The sequence below is a fragment of the Dipodomys ordii genome, unplaced genomic scaffold (genome assembly GCF_000151885.1).
Source record: "Dipodomys ordii isolate 6190 unplaced genomic scaffold, Dord_2.0 Scaffold96, whole genome shotgun sequence".
NCBI classification, from domain to species: Eukaryota; Metazoa; Chordata; class Mammalia; order Rodentia; family Heteromyidae; genus Dipodomys; species Dipodomys ordii.
The window spans coordinates 5,561,801-5,581,332 of record NW_012267312.1 but is presented as its reverse complement, the minus strand read 5'-3'; the positions used below and the strand labels follow the sequence as shown (position 1 = coordinate 5,581,332).

At 39.1% G+C, this 19,532-nt stretch overlaps 1 protein-coding gene across 1 annotated transcript in view; it reads right to left on the bottom strand.

Annotated features, from left to right (window-relative positions):
* Nucleotides 1-718: 718 nt before the first annotated feature.
* Nucleotides 719-19,532, bottom strand: part of Otc (ornithine carbamoyltransferase) — a 56,447-nt gene continuing 37,633 nt past the window's right edge. The window contains exons 6-10 of the mRNA XM_013026736.1: nucleotides 16,394-16,516; nucleotides 10,176-10,229; nucleotides 9,942-10,091; nucleotides 7,677-7,814; nucleotides 719-778 (exon numbers count right to left, since the gene is read on the bottom strand). Coding sequence (XP_012882190.1) covers nucleotides 719-778; nucleotides 7,677-7,814; nucleotides 9,942-10,091; nucleotides 10,176-10,229; nucleotides 16,394-16,516 — 525 coding nt within the window. The remainder of the gene's footprint in view (nucleotides 779-7,676; nucleotides 7,815-9,941; nucleotides 10,092-10,175; nucleotides 10,230-16,393; nucleotides 16,517-19,532) is intronic.

Genomic DNA, 19,532 nt, shown 5'->3' with positions numbered 1-19,532 from the left:
TAGTAACCATCTTCCTTCATTGACCTGAAAACTGCAGCACATCTTCAGGATTAAAATTTGGTTTCCTTGTTGGTCCCAGGGGGATATGAACAGAGACCACACACAGATTTACCAACAGTTGACTACTTGGTAAATGTTTACATATAAATCACCATGGGTGATCAATTTTAAGCAAAAAGTATAGCTTAATTTAATGACCTCTACATTATGCAGACAGTATTATATGTATGTATAGCTGAAGCAAATGCATATGATAAACAAATGTCACTTTGAAATTGTGAATTAGAGTGTTTAAAACTAGTCAGTCTTGGGCTGGGAAGGTGGCTCAGTGGTAGAGCACTTGCCTTGCATGCTCGAGGCCCTGGGTTCGATTCCTCAGCACCACATAAGCAAAAAGAAAAAAGCCGGAAGTGGTGCTGTGGCTCAGGTGGTAGAGCGCTAGCCTTGAGCTGAAGAGCTGAGGGACAGCGCCCAGGCCCAGAGTTCAGGCCCCACGACCGGACCCAAAAAACAAATTAAAAAAAAAAAAACTAGTCAGTCTCTTATAGCCCTTGGGCTCTTCAGTAAGTGTCAAGGTCTGATAATGACAAATCAATAGCACACAGCAACCCATAGAATATATTAGAGATTTATTCATAGAGGAAATTCTCTTTTTCCTATAAACTTGATTCATTGTGATACTGAAGAACATTGTTTTCTCTCGATGAACATCATGGCATCAAAACTTTGGCTTCTGGATCGTAGGTGAGTAATCTGTCAGCAGAGATACCATGACAGCCTGAGATGACACACCAAAGAAAGAGAAAGAAACAAAGAAGTATTAGCATTTAATCATCATTGGGATTTAAGGAAGGAGAAGGGTAGGCTTTAGTTAAAATGTGTTTTCTCAAGGAAAAGATGAGGGGGAGTCCTAATTGACTTTTATTTTTATATGGATAAAGAAAAGGAAAGAGCCTGAGCCAGGCACATGCCTGTAATCCTAGCTACTCAGGAGACTGAAAATCAAGTGGTAAAGCACTTGGCTTGAGCTGAAGAGCTGAGGGACAGCACTCAGGCCCAGAGTTCAAGCCCCATGACTGACAAACAAAACAGAACAACAACAACAACAAAAACTTTGCCTGGTAAATGTTTTTAATCTTAAGAGTTTGGCTTTCTAAGGGGGTTGGGAAGGTGGCTCAGTGGTAGAGTGCTTGCCTTGCATGCCTGAGGCCCTGGGTTCAATTCCTCAGCACCACATAAGCAAAAGAGAAAAAAAGCCGGAAGTGGCACTGTGGCTCAAGTGGTAGAGCGCTAGCCTTGAGCTGAAGAGCTGAGGGACAGCGCCCAGGCCCAGAGTTCAGGCCCCACGACCAAAAAAAAAAAAAAAAAAGTTTGGCCTTCTGAGACCCTTCTTGTCATTCAGACCTTGCCATAAATGTCACTCCTTAGCCATGTCTGCTCTAAAATGCTTTACAAATCTCAGCCTCCTGAGTAGCTAGGATTACAGGCCTGTGCCTGGCTCAGGCTCTTTCCTTTTCTTTTAAAGTGGTAGAGCAATAGCCGTTAGCTGGAGAGATAAGGGACATTGCCCAGGCCCAGAGTTCAAGCCTCATGACGGACAAAAAAAGAGCCTGAGGGAATATGCTGATCTAAATATACAGGCAAACATCATGCTTACTTAAGCCTCATTCCAGGTCAGGGAGTTGATACCGTGTGATATTATAGTAATTGCTGTGCTTAGAGTTTCTATAGTTATAATTTGGGACCCAAGTATTGGCTGTTCTTAAGAGAAATATAATGCTTCCTCTTCCAGTTCCTCATGTTTATACTGTGGTTTAGTCACTTTGTAACCTAAAAATGCTCAGGATAAATCCTATACAAAGTAATAAGAAGAGACTAGTGGTACTAATCAGAATTTTTGCTGAGTATATGTCCTCTTCAAAAGGGTATTAATTAACTCTATAGCTAAAACCATAGTTCCTCTAGGCCACCCACCAATAACAACTTTTACTTTTGCTCCCTCCAACCTCCAGGCTTTTTTGTCGGCCATGAGGCTTGAACTCTGGGCCTGAGCAATGTCCCTGAGCTCATGGCTATTGCTCTACCACTTCAGCCACAGTGCCACTTCTGGTTTTCTGGTGGTTTATTAGAGATAAGAGTCTCACAAACTTTCCTACCTGGGCTGGCTTTGAACCACGAACCTCAGATCTCAGTAGAACTTCCCCATTTCTCCTGCTTAATTGGAGATAAGAGTCTCACAGATATTCCTGCTCAGGCTGGCTTTGAACTGCGATCCTTAGATCTCAGCCTCCTGAGCAGCTAGGATTATAGGCTTAAGTCACCGGTGTCCAGTTTAGGCAAAAATTTTTATGCTTTTTCATGGATTCTTGGGAGCACATCTTAGGTTTTGGTTTGTTGTTCAGTTTTCAAGTCAAAAAAAAAATAGAAGTAGGCAGAATTGTCAGACTAAATTAAAAAATAAATACACATTGGCAGGGATTCCAGATAAACACATTTTTTAACTGCAAATGTGTTTTAAGTACTGTATCTGACATGCTTATACTAAAATGTATTCCTTATTTACTGAATTTAATTGGATATCCTGTATTTCATCTGGAAACCTTAGCTTAGAGAAAAGTAAAATATTATGCAACTATGAGTTGCATTCACAGCTGTGATATGCACTCAGTGGTCACCCAGATAGCAGTATTTTGAGGTGTTATAGTTCCTGAATGACCTTGGGACACATTCATTTCACAATAACACTGAGCAGGCTGTAGAAGAAACCTGCTAGTGAAAAACAAAAATTTCAAGCTTTGTGGAGAGCAAAGAGTGTTTTGTTTTTACTTTTACACAAAGGAATCCAAAGGCCCGTGTTGCTGACAGAATGATGTGATCAATAGAGTGCTCTAACAGAGCATTGGGAAATTAGTCGGCATGGAGACCTTAACAAAATTACTCTGGTTACTGAAATTATAAACTTTGGCTTTCAAGTTGTTCTATACTTTGGGAATATGTTCTTCCAGTTAAATACCTTACATCAGTTTTTGTAGGTATCTCAGAAATGGAGGCCAGATTGTATTTTTCCTTTCTTCTTCCATCCCAATTTTCAATGATGAGTGTGGGGGGAAAAAGTCATTATCTGATTGTAGTGTTTCTAACTGAACTATATACAGTGAAGAAAATGTTCTCTCTCTGTTCTCTATTATGGTAGCCACTAGTATTGAGCAATTAATATGGATTGTGTGGTTATATGACTTAGGAACTGACTGGGTTGTATTGAATTTAAATTTAAATATCCATATATGCCTAGCAGCTTTGTGTTTGATAGAGTAGTCATAAAGGTAAATAAGAATTATCCCTGAACAGAAAAATCTGCCACAGCAGAATTGAGCCTAACTAAATAAGCTTTGCCTACAGAAGAAAAATTCAGTCTAGATAATCTTAAGATTTCATCCTGCTTGAAAATTTTATGCAATTCTGGATTGCATAGTATGACGAGATTGCATAAAATTATTATTTCAGTGGGGAGGAGTGCAGTTGTGTAGATTGGAGGGAAGGGATGGTAGCGGAAAATCAAAAGGAAGAGGCAACAATGCTTGATAAGAGATGTACTCATTACCTTGCTCATGTAACTGTAACCCCTCTGTACAGTATTTTCACAATAAAAAAACTTATTTAAAAATTATTATTTCTGCTTTTTAAAGATGTATAATGCATAAAAGACCTTGAACAGAGTAGATGCTAGTACAGTATGGCTGCTGCAAATTACCAAACTACCCAGCCGCTGGACAAGAGTATAACATATGTATTGTCATCTTTGCAGCAGCATGTCATGCCAACTAATAATTACAGCACTTCATCTCCTAACACATGTAGAAACACATCTTTTTCCAAGTAGCCTGCTGATAAGATTATGGACCTAAGATTAAAAGTCTTGGAACAGATCTACTTACTTTATGGTAGAGGAAACGGATTTACAGAGATAATGTTTATCCATGACAACACTAGTATTAAGCCAATATAGAAGTTCTCTTCAATCTCACTTTAAGCATACTTTCTACTTTAATATTTTAACATGGTTCTGCTTCTTGATATCTCTAATTTTTTTGTGTGTTCTGGGGCTAGAACTCAGGGCTTGGGCACTATCTCTGAGCTTCTTTGGCTCAAGGCTAGCACTCTTACCACTTTGAGCCACAGAGCCAATTCCAGTTTCTGGATGGTTCATTGGAGATAAAGAGTCTCACAGATTTTCCAGCCAAGGATGGCTTCAAACTGAGATTCTCAGATCTTAGCTTCCTGGGTTTCTAGGATTACAGGCAAGAGCCGGTGCCTGGCTTTTCTAAAAAAATTTTTTGGAATAATGGTGGGCATCTCAGAAGAACAGGGAATAGAGAAGTGGATGAAAATGGGTATGTCCTGTTAAACATTTCAATCATGTTAATGTATTAGGTGTCTAAATTTTTAAGTAAAGATGTGTAACAAGCTCTAAAAATTTAGCAGTGTAAAGCATCTCCATAACTGAGATTGTAAGGAAAAAATTTCCCCTGAATTTCTACAATCTATTTTAACAGGTTAGGTTGATTTATCTTTGCACCATATATTGCCTTCTGATGACAAGTGGAGCTTCTCGAAGTGGAAGAAAATACTATATTCATTTTTGTCATCTAAGCTTTTGTTATTCAAAATGTGGTCCACAGGACACTGAATTACTTGAGTGCTTATTAGAAATAGTAAATCTTGCACCTCATCTGATGTCTATTAAATCTGAATCTGCACGTACATACTTACCTATGAGATTTAAATGCACTCTGAGGCTTCAGAAGCATGGTCTAAGTGACAGGACAATTGCTATTTTAGTCAGTTAGTGTATAGAGGTGGCCAAAGATGCAGCTTAAAAAAAAAAATCACTGGGCTGGTGGTGGCTCACGCTTGTAATCCTAACTATGAAGGAGGCTGAGATCACAGTTCAAAGCCAGCCTGGGCAGGGAAGTCCAAGAAACTGTTATCTCCAATTAATAACCAGAAAACCAGAAGTGGTAGTGTGGCTCAAGTGGTAGAGCACTAGCCTTGAGCTGAAGAGTTCAGGGAGAGCGCCCATGCCCAAAGCTCAATCCCCATGACCAACCAAAATAAAAATCCTTGAGAGTTTGTTTGGAGGTTCTAGCAGGGGAGCGCAGCTACTCGTATACCCTTGACCGAGGACCGGTCCTCCTCTATCGGGGATGGTCGTCCTCTTCGACCGAGCGCGCAGCTTCAGGAGGGACGCACATGGAGCGGTGAGAGAGGCAGGGGACACCCGCCTAGCCAGCCAGATCGCCCTCACATCCCAAAATAAAAATCCTTGAGCTGGAAATGTGGCTTGGTGTTAGAGTGCTTGCTTAGCATGTGTAAAGCCTTGGGTTGGAGTTCTCAGTACCACATAAACAGGAAAGGCCGGAAGTGGTGCGGTGGCTCATGTGGTAGAGCACTACCCTTGAGTAGAGAGGCTCAAGGGCAGTGCCAGGCCTTGAGTTTAAGCCCTAAGACCATCAAAAAAAAATCCTTGCTTTGACAAACTGAGGCATGATACTACAAAAGACAGTAGTGACTTGCTTTCCAGGAGCTACAATGGTGTTTGAACATTTGTAGTTCATAGTATCAGATCAAAATGAAGAAACTGCTTATGATAATTATGATACCATTTATAATGTATTAGGCACTGTACGAAAGTATTTACATTTATTACTTAATGTCCACAATAACTATTTTTTGTAGGTTGTGCAGCCTGAACTCTGGGCCTGGGCGCTGTCCCCCAGCTCTTTAGCTGTAGACCAGCGCTCTACCACTTGAGCCTCAGCCCCACTTCTAGATTTTTCTGCTTATGTGGCGCTGAGGAATCGAACCGAGGGCCTCATGCGTGCAAGACACACACTCTACCACTGTCACCTTCCCAGCTCCACACAATAACATCTTTACTTATAGATTGAATAGTAATTAGCTAGCAGTCCTTTCCAGAGGTTAAAAGCTAAATAATTCTAGCTACTGAGTAGGCTGAGATCTGGAGATCATGATTCAAAGACAGCCCAGGTAGTGAAGTCCATGAAACTCTACAATAAGCTACTCACAAAAACCAGAAGTGGCACTGTGGATCAAGTGGTAGAGCCCTTGAGTTCAAGCCCCTGGACCAGCAAAAAAAAAAAAAAATCTAAAACTGTATTTCCAAGAAAACATTTCAGCTGTGATACATATGAGACATGGATATATATGACGAGAGCATGCAGTGGAAACCATTCTCTGGGACCCTAGATATCTTCCTCTATATGCAGGTAGAAGTATCCTGTTACAAACACGGTAGTTATAATTAAGCATCTGGTTTCAAAGGCCTTAGAAACCAAGCTGGGAGTGGCAAATGTCAGTGGTTTTCTGGCTATAAACAACATATCATAGTTTGGAGCCGTCTTCCTGCCTATATTGTGCAGGGCTGTGTAGTGTCTAAGAATGATTCACAAACCCACCCCCTTTTCTTGAAAGCTCTGGGAACTCATAAATGTATTTTAATAAATTTCTATCCATTAATCCACGTAGAATGGATGCTGTTGTTTGCAAGTAGGATGCTTGCTAGTATGTCAACTGAGATCCGTTAAATCACTTAAATCTGAAAAATAATGGAACTAATTTATGACGTGATTTTTCAGTCTTCCAGAGGAATATTATAAAACAGAATTAAGAAAAGTATTTCCTAGATATGTACATATCTCCTAGTGTGAAAGAAATAGTTCCATTGTCAAAACCTGTAAAAGTCACAAACATAATAGACCATGATAATGAAACTTTGCCTTGTGAAGGTTAAAATGTGTTTGTGATTTAGAGTATCACTATCACACAATACTGTGAAATTTATGTAATCACTTAATCTTAAAAAATTACTTTAAAATCAGAATGGCAGTGATAAGGATGACTAGTAGATTTATCCGAAAGGGACTAATTAACTTTTTCTTTTTTTTTTGCCAGTCATGGAACTGAACTCTGGGCCTGGGTGCTGTCCCTTAGCTCTTCAGCTCAAGGCGAGTGCTCTACCACTTGAGCCACAGCACCGCTTCTGGCTTTTTCTGCTTATGTGGTGCTGAGGAATCAAACCCAGGGCCTCATGCATGCAAGGCAAGCACTCTACCACTGAGCCACCTTCCCAGAATATAAAACATTTCATGAATTTTCAAAATATTTTATACCTAAAACCAAATGGATTTTTCTTGCCAAATTTGAATACAGAGCTAAAACAATTATCTGGTCAAATCATAAAAAGAGAATGAAAGGAGGGGAAAAAAAGAAAGAACTAGGACTTTTGAATGCCTATTTTTGTGGATACTTAAGTAGGAGCTTCTATAATTTCAAACAGATTAGAAAATAAGAGTCATATAACCTATAATGGCTAGCAGAAAATAGCAGCAAGTTCTTAGGCCAATCAAGGGCATTAAGAATTTTGATTAAAGTTTGTGCATTTGGAAGGGGATCAATTTTATTCCATTAAAATACACTATAAATGCTAATGAGAAATAATGATCTATTATAAACTTTCTGGACAAAAATAGATGTCACGTAAATAAGTAATATAGCTAGATAATCTTGGTTGCTTATTATTTAACAAGAAGCACTCATGGCCAAGTTAGAACCACATAGAAAATTCTTTATCTTTCTATCCCTCATTTCTTGCTTACCATGATTGTCCATTTTCTGTTTTCTGCTTCTGGGAACACTAATGATCGTGGAGAATAAAACACCTCGTCATCTACTTCTTCTGGCTTTCTGGGCAAGCAGTGTAAAAATGTCCAGTCAGGGGCAGCAACTTTAGCAGTCTAAAGAGGGTAAAATCATGTTTTTGATAATTGTCTGCAACAATCATTCATGTATCTTCTTCAGCCAGTATTTCAAAACACACATGTCCATAATTCACAGATCAATACAAACAAAGAATAAAGAGGCAGAGTAAAGTTCAAGATACCTAAGGTAAATGTATACAGTTCTTTCAACTTGGGGAATTCCAAAGTCACTTTAAAAAAGCTATTGTGGCAGTACTGGAACTTGAACTCATAGTCTTGGACTAGTGCTCAGCCATTTCCCTTTTAGCTTGACAAGTCATTAAGAAAGGAATGAAAGGAGGAAAGAGAGGAGAAAAAGAATAAGATGGTTTTCTAAATGCTTATTTTATACTGGGCACTGAATTAGGAGCTTTTATATTTTCAAAAAGATTAGAATATAATTTTATACAACCTATACTGGTTTGCAGAAAGCGAGCTAGTTCTCACTAGTGCTTGAACCACACCACACCTGTAGTTATGGCTTTTTTTGTCTGGTTAATTTGAGATGAATCTCCTAGATTTTTCTGTCCAGGCAGGATTTAAAGGATGATTGTCAGATATCAGGCTCCTTGAGTAGCTAGGATTATAGGCATGAGTCACTAACCAGTTACTTTTTAACACAAGGAAACCATCATTTCAAATTAAACTACTAGCTCAGTTTTCTGATATTCTGCCTAGTTAGATAGTACACTACAATCCTGTAACATGTGGTTGATAGCAAGTAACCAATCATACCTCAAAACACATTTGAAAATTGCTGTAATACAATAGTATTATCTAAACTTCTCTCCAAGTGATCATTTTTGACACTTGAAGCATACTGTGTCACAAATAGAAACAATTTTGAAAAAAGCACAGAGGAATGAAAGAAATACATTAAATAGAATTATGAGCACAATGCCCTGGATATTTCATTCTTAATGCAAGTGTAATTCCTGTAAGTTACATTATCCTGTCCATTTCCACTATATACTTACAGATTCAAAGCTAAATTCTTTATACTTGCCTACCTCAAAATTACTGCCTTTGTACTTAAATTTTGTTTTACTTCTACCCTTGTTCCACGTTCAGAACAATAGAGTTTCTAAAATACCAGCAAAATGACATGAAAAAGGAGTAACATTGGTACCTGTCATGCATCAGTAAAATAACTTTCTCAAGCCTACACGCTCAGCACTAGAAAATCACCCAAAGAATGCATGAAATAAACCATAAGCAATTTAAAATCTCTATGAAACTACTTGCAATGTATATAACAAAGAATTATCCATAATGTATAAGGAGCACTTCAAGCCAATAATAAAAAAGGGTAAAAAACAGAAAATGGGAAAACATATGATATCTAGTTCAAAGCAAAAGAAATAGAAATAACCAGAAAGCATGAAAAGATGCTTAACTTCATCAGTAATGAAGGAAATGTAAATTTTATTATTTTAAGCCAGAAATTTTTAAACTTGGAATTTTTCTTGTTTATTTTGTAATATTTTTTCTTAAGTACTTCATGTCGCACTTTTTTTTGTCTGTCATGGGGCTTGAACTCTGGACTTGGACACTGTCTGTGCACTCTTCAGCTCAAGGCAAGTGCTTTATTACTTGAGCACAGTGGCACTTCCAGTTTTCTATTGGTTTATTGGACATAAAGAGTCTCGCGGAGTTTCCTGCCTGGGCTGGAGAGTGCCCTGGAAAAAAGTCCTGGAGGTAGTTGACAAAACCACCTGCACTGAGGAATCTTTAAGAAACAGAAGAAGCAAGAACTAGTCTGATAGGATTTTTCCCAGTGAAGTAAAAGAAACTGCATTTTTTGATAAAACAACAACAACAACAAAACTAAGCTGATGTCTTAAAGCATACATAGAATAAAGCATTCTGATACCTCTACAGTGGAAAGAGTGGGAAAATTCTGCAGCCTAGGTTTCAGATTCCTTTGTCTAGCACAAGAAGTGTCTTTCCAAAAGGACACGGCTAAATCTTTGAGAGGAGAGAAATCCCTGGAGGATAGACACAGTGAGTCCTTTTGAAAGTATGAAAGGACAGCCTGCCCTTCCTAAAAGTGAATAAGTGATTAGATGGCTCTAGCCATTATAAATGGAATTAATGAACCTTCAGAGAGGTATCAATTTGTACCTTCATTGTAACCTGGTAACCTTGGAAAGCCTCAAGCCGCTTTTTCTTCTCTTCTTCTTGTCCCATGCTTATCCAAGTGTCTGTAATTAGTACATTGGCTCCATTCGCTGCTTCCAATGGATCATTTGTCATCAACAGTTTGGTACCATTCTAGCATATAGAAGCATGCTGGTTAAACAGTTTCATGAGACAGAGAAAGACAAGCCTAGCTTACCACACAGGGAACATACATACCTCCTTGGCGTACTGCTCTGCGAGCTTGGTTATATTAGGATCCGGCTCATAACCCTGCAGGAAGAATTTAACTGTTATTGAGGAAACTGAATTCCATATGTTTTCTTATACTGCATTATTCTGTATTCAAGAATAGTTTATCTCTTCTTCCCTTTTTTAAAGATGTAGCCCAACCATGTTCAGTTGAATGGAGTCTTTTTTTAATAACTAGAATTTCAGATTGTCACAGTGCCTTTCAGAATTTGAAGAGGCAGCTAATTGCTCCCGTCTTTCCTTGATTATGCCTGGCCTCTTCAGTCATAAAGACAAACATAGAATATGGTGCTTTCTAGCTCTTGGCAGGCCCCCTTTTTATTCCCCTAATAGCTTAAGAGGATTATATACATAATTGTAAAGGGTAATGTGTTTTTTGCCTGAGACTTTCCACATGCTGTTCTTTTAAAATCTGAAATGCTTTTCCTCATCCATTCCACATGGATAACATTTTTCAGGTCTATTTAAACATGCCCTCCTCAGAAAAGCCCTCTGTGATCACTTGAGCTAAATACTAGCAGACCCCCACATACACACACTTCTTTATTCTTTTCTAGCGGGCTTGCTCCAAGTTTTTACACAAGTACATTGTATTTTCCTAAAAAGTATATATTTGTAAGACTGGTGAGGCAAAGTGAGGTAACATAAAGCACACAGGAGACATTCATTGTTAGGATTATTTTCTTTCCTAAGTGTCTCCCATGTCCCAGCTCTAGGTGAAGGGACATTCTGGAGGGCACCACAGTCCAAACCCCACAGATATCATCTCTTTAGCCCCTCCCCCAAGCTAATCTGTACACAACAGCAAGAATTGTTTTCTTCTAAGCCTTCCATGTTTGCAACTTGTTTCTTCAGTCAAAGCTGATTAAGAGCATCGAGATTCTCTGCCCACATTCCTGGCATCTGTTTCTTCTAATTCTCAATAGCTTGCTGAAGGCAATTCTGTTGTCCCTGTACACATCTTGCTCTTTTCTGCCATCACAGTTTTCTACTCCTGAACACCTACCACTACCTTTGTCCTCTCCTGGGTATTTTCTTTTTTGGGGGGTCCGGTCGTGGGGCCTGAACTCTGGGCCTGAGCACTGTCCCTCAGCTCTTCAGCTCAAGGCAAGCGCTCTACCACTGAGCCACCTTCCCAGCCCCTCTCCTGGGTATTTTCATCATTTTTCAGCCAGTCTCACTTTCAAACCCTTCATATGAAAGTCTTGTCAGGTCAAATACCCTTTTCATGCTCATCTTCCTCAATCTTTCTCCTTTTCTGGAATTCTTAGCATTTAGTATGAATTGATTTTTTAAGACTTTTCAGTGGGGAATCATAGGGAGTGTTGTGATTTGCATACCAGCTCTACTTCATGAATAATCATGAATAAAGGATATATTTCCTCCCAGTTGCTGGAGTGCTAGATGATGGCCTTCAACTGTCAGCCTCCTTGGGGGTACAGCTTCAACTACAGAGAGCCACCTCTCCCAAGGTCACATACCTTTTCCAGGGTCCCATATTTAGTGAGTGATTCATGAGGATGGGGGTATAAAAACTTGATTCATTTGACCCAGACAGCTCCAAATGGTGATAGAAGATCCAGAGTACACCATAAGTTGACCAAGACTGGTATTGGGACTGCTTCAATAGATTGCTGTAATAGTTCCCTTTCTCCCTCTGCTCACTATTGCTTCCTTCTGTTTCTTTCCATGCTGATTTCAAGGCCACACTCTCTTTGAAAGAGTTCTTGCACCTTGTGCACACTAAGCCTGAAGATTCTGTTTCCCAACAAGAATATCCAGGTTTCTTCATTTGAACTTAAGCTTATGTATACATGCACATGAAGTTTGTTCCCACTGCAAATTTCTTAAGACAAACTACTAAGATAGTGGTGATGATGGCTACAGACATTTTAAGCACATTCACAACGGAAAGTAATTAAGAAAGGCTAGCTAACTTGGTAACTCATGTTGTGAACATCAGGAGCCTACGGCCCTAGAACTTCAGACTTCCCTTTAAGAGAGCAGGTTCTTTACTCTCTCAGTATAATCATTCTTAGAGAAGGAATCAATAAGTACTTAGAGAACCAAGAGAGATGTTTGGAAATTAGAAAAATCACCCAACCTTGCACACACTGCGCCATGACTTAGATTACAGAGAGGAATTCTTTACTCATATCTCATCTTTCAATACTAATTCATTCACTGGTCTTTACATAAATTTAAAGACGGGATGAAGGAGGTCACTAACAAACTGAACTCCGTCTAAATATTCAATTTAAACAATGCTAAAATCATTATAATCGATAGTTTATGAACAATTTTACTATCATAGGCAAAGTAATCAGTTTTTAAACACGTATGTTATTTTTGATTGAAGAATGGGAAAATGGATTGGCTATAGATTTGGAACCTTTCAGCATTTCATAAACTTACAATAAATCTCCTACCTTTATCTTGAAAGGAAATAGTTCCATTACAACTGAAGACTTACAAATTGATGGACTGACATCTGAACTATCACACTTTCCAACAGGTTTCAAAAACTCCTACTCCTATCCTTAACTGGGTTTTATATTCTTTATCATTTAAATGAGTCTCTGCATAAGAACAATACTGAAATTACTCTGTAATATTGGAAATTTTCCCTTTGGTGTTAATAAAACATCTTTGACATGCAATAAAATGTTTAAAGCATGTATTTCTTCAACAGAATAAAGCTTTTCCAAAAGCACCTTATAGCAGAGAACAATTATTGTTAATGTATGCTTTATCTGTACAATCCAAAATGCAATCATAGTTTGCCTTAAAACAAGCCTTTCCTCAGATTACATTTGTAGCAAGTGTGTTCATCCTTCTCATTAAGTGACTAAAAGCTACCATCAGCAGATGTCACATCTGACCCTTCATTTCAGTACATGCTAAAGAATTCTCTGTTGAAAGAGTCATGTCACCAAAATTAAATGTAATAGGAGGGTTTCCAGTGTGGTTCTGCATATGCCTGCCAGTTCTATGGCAGGTACTCTGGGTTGAGCACTGTGCTAAAAAAATTCACAACCTAGAGCTAGGGTGTGGCTACTACAAAGCAAAACAAAAAATGCATGCCAACGCACAACCTCTGAATGTGACCTTACTCTGCAGATATAGTTAGCTAAAACAAGATGATAATGAATTAGGGTGGGACTAAATGTAATGTTAGTCTTTATAAATAAAGAGAGGAGGGGCTGGGAAGGTGGCTCAGTGGTAGAGAACTTGCCTTGCATGCCTGAGGCCCTGGGTTCAATTCCTCAGCACCACATAAGCAAAAGAGAAAAAAAAGCCGGAAGTGGCACTGTGGCTCAAGTGGTAGAGCGCTAGCCTTGAGCTGAAGAGCTGAGGGACAGCGCCCAGGCCCAGAGTTCAGGCCCCATGACTGGACCCAAAAAATAAAAATAAATAAATAGAGGAATGTTTGTACATGAAGACATGAAGAGACACACATGGCCAAAGAAGGAAGATAATGAAGGTAGAGATTGGACATTTTGTCCTGGCAAAAGAAAGCAATGATACAGATTGCTATCAGGATTCCTTCAGAGGATACTTTCAATGGCTTCTTTGCCTTTCCCTAATTTGTGGGGTTTTTAGTTTGTTTTGCCAAGCCTGGGGCTTGAATTCAGGGCCTGGGCACTGTCCTGGAGCCTCTCTGTGCTCAAGGCTAGTGCTCTACCTTTTGAACCACAGCTCTACTTCTAGCTTTTTTGTGGTTAATAATTGGAGATAAGAGCCTCATGGACATTCCTGCCCAGACTGGCTTTCAACTTTGATCCTCAGATCTCAGCCTTCTGAGGAGCTAAGATTACAGATGCATGTCACCAGCGCCTGGCCAGTGTGTTTTTGATGCTTAACACTTTCAGCTTTTTCTCAGAAGGAGCTTCTGGCTACAAGACTGATTTTCTAGTGGAAAGACACAGGGAACTTCACAACCCACTCTTCTGCTGCCCTTCCCTAGAGACTGGTTCATAAAGATAAAAGTTCACCATTCTCCTAGGTTAGAACACCTTTGAGACCTAACTTACACTCAATAGCTCATTCAGGGGTGAGTAGCCAAAGCTACTTAAACAAGGGTGACTAAATCTCACCAAATCTCTCAGGACACATAATTTTCGCGCTGAATAAAGAATTCTTGTCCCCAGAAATCTCCCAGTTCTAGGGAAAAGTCACTGTAAATGGAGCATGGAACCTCACTATTCCTCACTAGTCCCCCATTGGTCACTTCAGAAGAAAATTCACCTGTACACAAATTCCCATTAGGGGGTCTGCTTGTGGGGAAGCTGGTCTGAGATACTAGTGAAGGTTGAAAAGGGTTGAAAAATTCAAGGATTTGAGTGTTCCTACTGGAGAAATTCAGATATTAACCCACATTGTGCCATCTAAGCTCTTGGTAGTTAAAGCTCAAGGAGCAGAAGCAGGGAAAGACTTGTAGATCCTTCATATTCAGTTTAGGATGCATTAACTTCTCAGAGCCCGAACTGGGACAGCTATCTATCAAGATAATGGTAAACATGCTCAGTCAGAGACATTGGTGTACAATGTCTCATTTTGAAAAGCTTTCTCTTAATACAATACAAAGACCAAAACTATTTTTGTCATAAACCAAGACTTTGTTTCTGAAATGACTTTAATTTTTTACTTTTTTAAATTTTTTTTGCCTGTCCTGGGGCGTGAACTCAGGGCCTGGGCACTATCCCTGAGCCTCTCTGTGCTCAAGGCTAGCACTCTACCACTTGAGCTACTTCTGGCACTTTTTTTGAATAGCTTATTGGAGGTAAGAGTCTCACAGGGACTTTCCTACTCAGGTTGCTTGAAACTATGATCCTCAGAACTCAGCCTCCTGAGTAGCTAGGATTACAGGCATGAACTACTATGCTAGATTGAATTGGTTTTTACTGTGTGTTTGTTTTTCCTTTCAAAAGACTTCTGAACCTTAGCCAAGTGAGAAATAATGGAGAACAGAATTCAGTAGTAATAGGGTACTTATTTTATGGGGATCTTTCGGGCTGGTTTGTGTTTAAGTCTGTTGTGGGGTTAATTTTTACTTTTTTTCTTACTTTGAAGAATAGGATTTATTTTCTGAATCAAAAGATGTACTTGAAGTGGCGCTGTGGCTCAAGTGTTAGAGTGCTAGCCTTGAGCTAAAGAGCACAGGGACAGTGCCCAGGCCTGGAGTTCAAGCCCCATGACTGACAAAATTAAAATAAAATAAACACAAGATGTACTTGAGTTACTATTAGAATGTTCAGTAATCCATTGGTTGTTTAAAATACTTTCCAGATAAGTGCTCAAAACTGCAAAAGTTAATGTCTAAAACCGCATTTTTCTAAGAAATCATTTAAGCACTGATAATTCTAATTTACAGAAGATTTTTAATCATCATTGAAAATTTAACTAACAATAGGTTTTAAGAGCTAAATATCAGGTCTCTTCCCCCCCCCTCTCTTTTGTGGGTCATGGGGCTTGAACTCTGGCCTTGGAAGCTGTCCCTGCACTCTTCAGCTCAAGGCTAGCACTCTACTAATTGAGGCACAGTACCACTTCTGGTTTTCTAGTGGTTTATTGGTGATAAGTCTCGAAGACTTTCCTGCCTGGGCTGACTCAGCCTCCTGAGTAACTAGGGTTACAGGCCTAAGCCACTGGCACCCAGCTCAAATCTCTTTTAAAAATACATTTTTCCTTTTAAAAGCAAGGGGCTTCCAGAGATGAGGTTTGAAACCCTGAGCTGGTATAGATGCTATCACTATGAACTTCTTATTGGATTGACATTCTATCAAATTACAGTGTTAGGAAAAAAATGATACCATCATTCTCATGCATTGATGAGTTTCATGTAGTCTAGATTTCACTGCTTTCTTCAGCCTGTGTACTGGTAATGCACAAGGATGCCAGTCATCATAATGGCTCGTAACAGGACATTAAAAGGGATGATTCAGACAGGCTTTTTTAACCTAGACTCACAGAATGAAAGGCTTCAGCCAAGACTAGTTCTTATTGTAGAATAAGGAAATTGGGCTCTTAAGAGGCCACATAGCTATTGAATTGTAGGGCTAGTAATATAATCTCAGTTTTGGGGCCTCACCTATATTGCCATTGACTGAAATTGAGCTTTATTTTCACTGGGTAATTGCATGTGACTTAAGTGGGGCTTTTTTCAAGGCAGAAAGTTCCCCTACCTTTGGAGTAGCTGCTTGAAGGTGCATCCCAAATTTTGCTGCACTCATCATGATGGAGTGAAGGATGTTGTTTCCATCCCCTATCCAGCTGAGGGTAAGACCTTTGAGAAAGCCGTAGTGTTCCTAAAAGGTAAGAGATGAAGAAGATTAAATTGAAGATGAAATCCTTTTTTTTTTTTGAAAACGGTCTTCTCTGGGGCTGGAAAAGTGGCTTGGTGGTAGAGTGCTTGCCTAGCATGTATGAAGCCCTGGATTTGATTCCCCAGTAACACATAAACAGAAAAGGCTGGAAGTGGTACTCTGATTCCAGTAGAGTGCTCTCGTTGAGCAATAGAATCTCAGAGACAATGCCTATGTCCCAAGTTCAAGCCCCATGACCGGCAAAAAATAAAAGTGGTTGGAATCAATAAAGTACTATTTTTTGCATTGTTCAGAACAATTCAATAACATGTTACTAAATTTAATAACAACTTAATATTGTCTTGTACAATTATAATAGTAAAAAGTCCTAATGAATTAAACAAATACATTATATAATTACGTGCAGACTCAGATTTTCACTCATTTCAAATCTGAATCTCTGTTCTATTTACTCAAACAAAAACCTTCAGTGTTCACACATGGTCATTAACCTTAGATAACAAAGAACAAAGGAGTAGCACTGTGGCTCACGTGGTAGAGTGCTCGCCCTCAGCTAAAGAGCTCAGGGACAGCACCCAGGCCCAGAGTTCAAGCCCAATGACCGACAAAAATAAATAAAAATAAGGTCATTCTTTAATGTCATCCCCACCTAAGAAAAACAAAAAAATATGGGAAATATAATGCACCTGGAACAGTGGATTGCCTCTGAGCATCCTCTCATTTATCAAAGGCTGAGAAATATGCCCAATAATACTGTATATAAAGGATAAGCACCTGCCTCAGAATTACAGTAGCAAACATCAGAAAAACTTCTTTGTAGTGTTGGAAGTAAATGGGATCAGGTGACATTAGCCAGTGAATTTCACTTCTATCAGTAACATCTTATTTTCAAGCAATAAATAATTCTGAAGTAATTATCAATCATGTTAAAATGTGACAAAATTAGCCAAGGTGTAATTCAAACCATGGTTATTAGGATTTCATGTGGCACGAGAGCTCACTTAGCACTCTTGAGGTCTTGGGTTCCAATCCTGACGTTACACAATCCCAAAATGGATTTGATAAAACTATGTATTAGGCACATGGATACCCATATTTATTTCTATATCTATTTACTTATTTCTTATGGCAAAATTTAAAAAAGCAATGCTATGCAATTTGCAGATCACAGAATTACTAGATGACTAAGCTAGGATTTAAATCTGGGTCCTTCTGGTTTACATCATATGCTTTTGTGCATGCTAGCCGTGGGGCTTGAACTCAGAGCCAGGGCACTGTCCCTCAGTTTTTTTGTTCAAGGCTAGGGCTCTACAAATTGAACCACAGCTCCACATCTAACTTTTTTGGTAGTTAATTGGAAATAAGAGTCATAGACTCCCCAGAATGGTTTTGAACAAAGATCTCAGCCACCTAATAACATAGTATTATAGGTGTGAGCCACAGGTGTTCAGCATATCATATGCCTTTAATTAGCTGCTATTTATTCACTGAAATCTTATTATTTGTATCTCTTTTATAAAGGCATTTCATAAGATCCTGCAGGGAACTCTATGAACAGTTCATTGCACCAGACAGAAAGAATAAAATGTTTGGTGTCTATGTAGAGACACAGAGAGGAACTTCGTATCTCACACTGTTGTTTCATCTTTTCTGCATAGATCCTGTCCTTATCTCTGAACAGCTTCATTTTGAGTTCAGTTCACATTTAAATGTGTGTAGCATATTCCAATGGGGAAGAAAATGGGCCTCCTCAGCCCTGTCTTCTCAGAATCATCTACTGGCACACAAATCATGGTTATCATGTCAAGTGCCCAAACCATGTAGATTAGCTGTGGTACACCAAGCCAAATAATTCTTTCAAAGCTACCAAGTTCATCAGTTGGGAAGACACGGATAAATGAGACTCTCAACTCTGTATATTCAGCATGCCTTAACACTATTTTTTTGGTCAGTCATAGGACTTGAACCCTGGGCCTGGGAACTGTCCCTCAACTCTTTAGCTCAAGGTTAGTGCTGTACCACTTGAACTAGTGACATAGATTTTTCTGTTTATGTGGTGGTGAGGAATTGAACTAAGGACCTCATGCATGTGAAGCAAGAACTTTCCACTAATTCACCTTCCCATCCCCAGCACTATTTTTTTATATGTATGTTAATAGTAGAGCTTGAATTCAGGGCCAGGGTGCTCTCCATTAGATTTTTTGCTTAAAGCTGTCACTCTACCACTTTAGACACACCTCTACTTCTTTTTCTGGCTAATTGAAGATAAGAATCTCAGCTATTCCTGCCAGCTGTTTTCAAAACTTGATTCTCAAATCTTAATATTCTGAGATACTAGCACACAGGCTTAACACTATTTTTTAAAAATCCATTTTATGGGGGAGTTCAACAGCAAGTTTAGAAGATGCTGCCTAAAGGAAAAAGTGGCTCTGAGTGGGATGGATAAGCCTATATATACGGACCCACCAGTTAAGACAAAATTTGGATGCCATATTATTATGGTTGAAGGGAGAAAATAAAATCATACAACTGAAAAAAGTCCAGTTTATGAAATGATAGAAAGTGATTCCTCTTTCAATTTTTAAATAATAATTTGTCATTTTGAATATTCAAAACAAAATCTACTGGTTTTCACTCCCAACTATAGACTTTTGATGTATGTAGGATCACACATCTCTTTCTATGCTATATGCTCTAGCATTCCCTGTTGATATGTTGTGTTAAAAATGGCACCAAAAGGGCTGGGAAGGTGGCTCAGTGGTAGAGCTCTAGCCGTGCATGCTTGAGGCCCTGGGTTCGATTCCTCAGCACCACATAAGCAGAAAAAAAAATCTGGAAGTGGCGATGTGGCTCAAGTGGTAGAGTGTTAGCCTTGAGCTGAAGAGCTGAGGGACAGGACCTCCCCCCACCCCAAAAAAAAGGCACCAAAAAAAAGCAGTAATTGAGAAGTGGCTCCGTGGCTCAAGTGGTAGAGCGCTAACCTTGAGCAGAAGAGTTC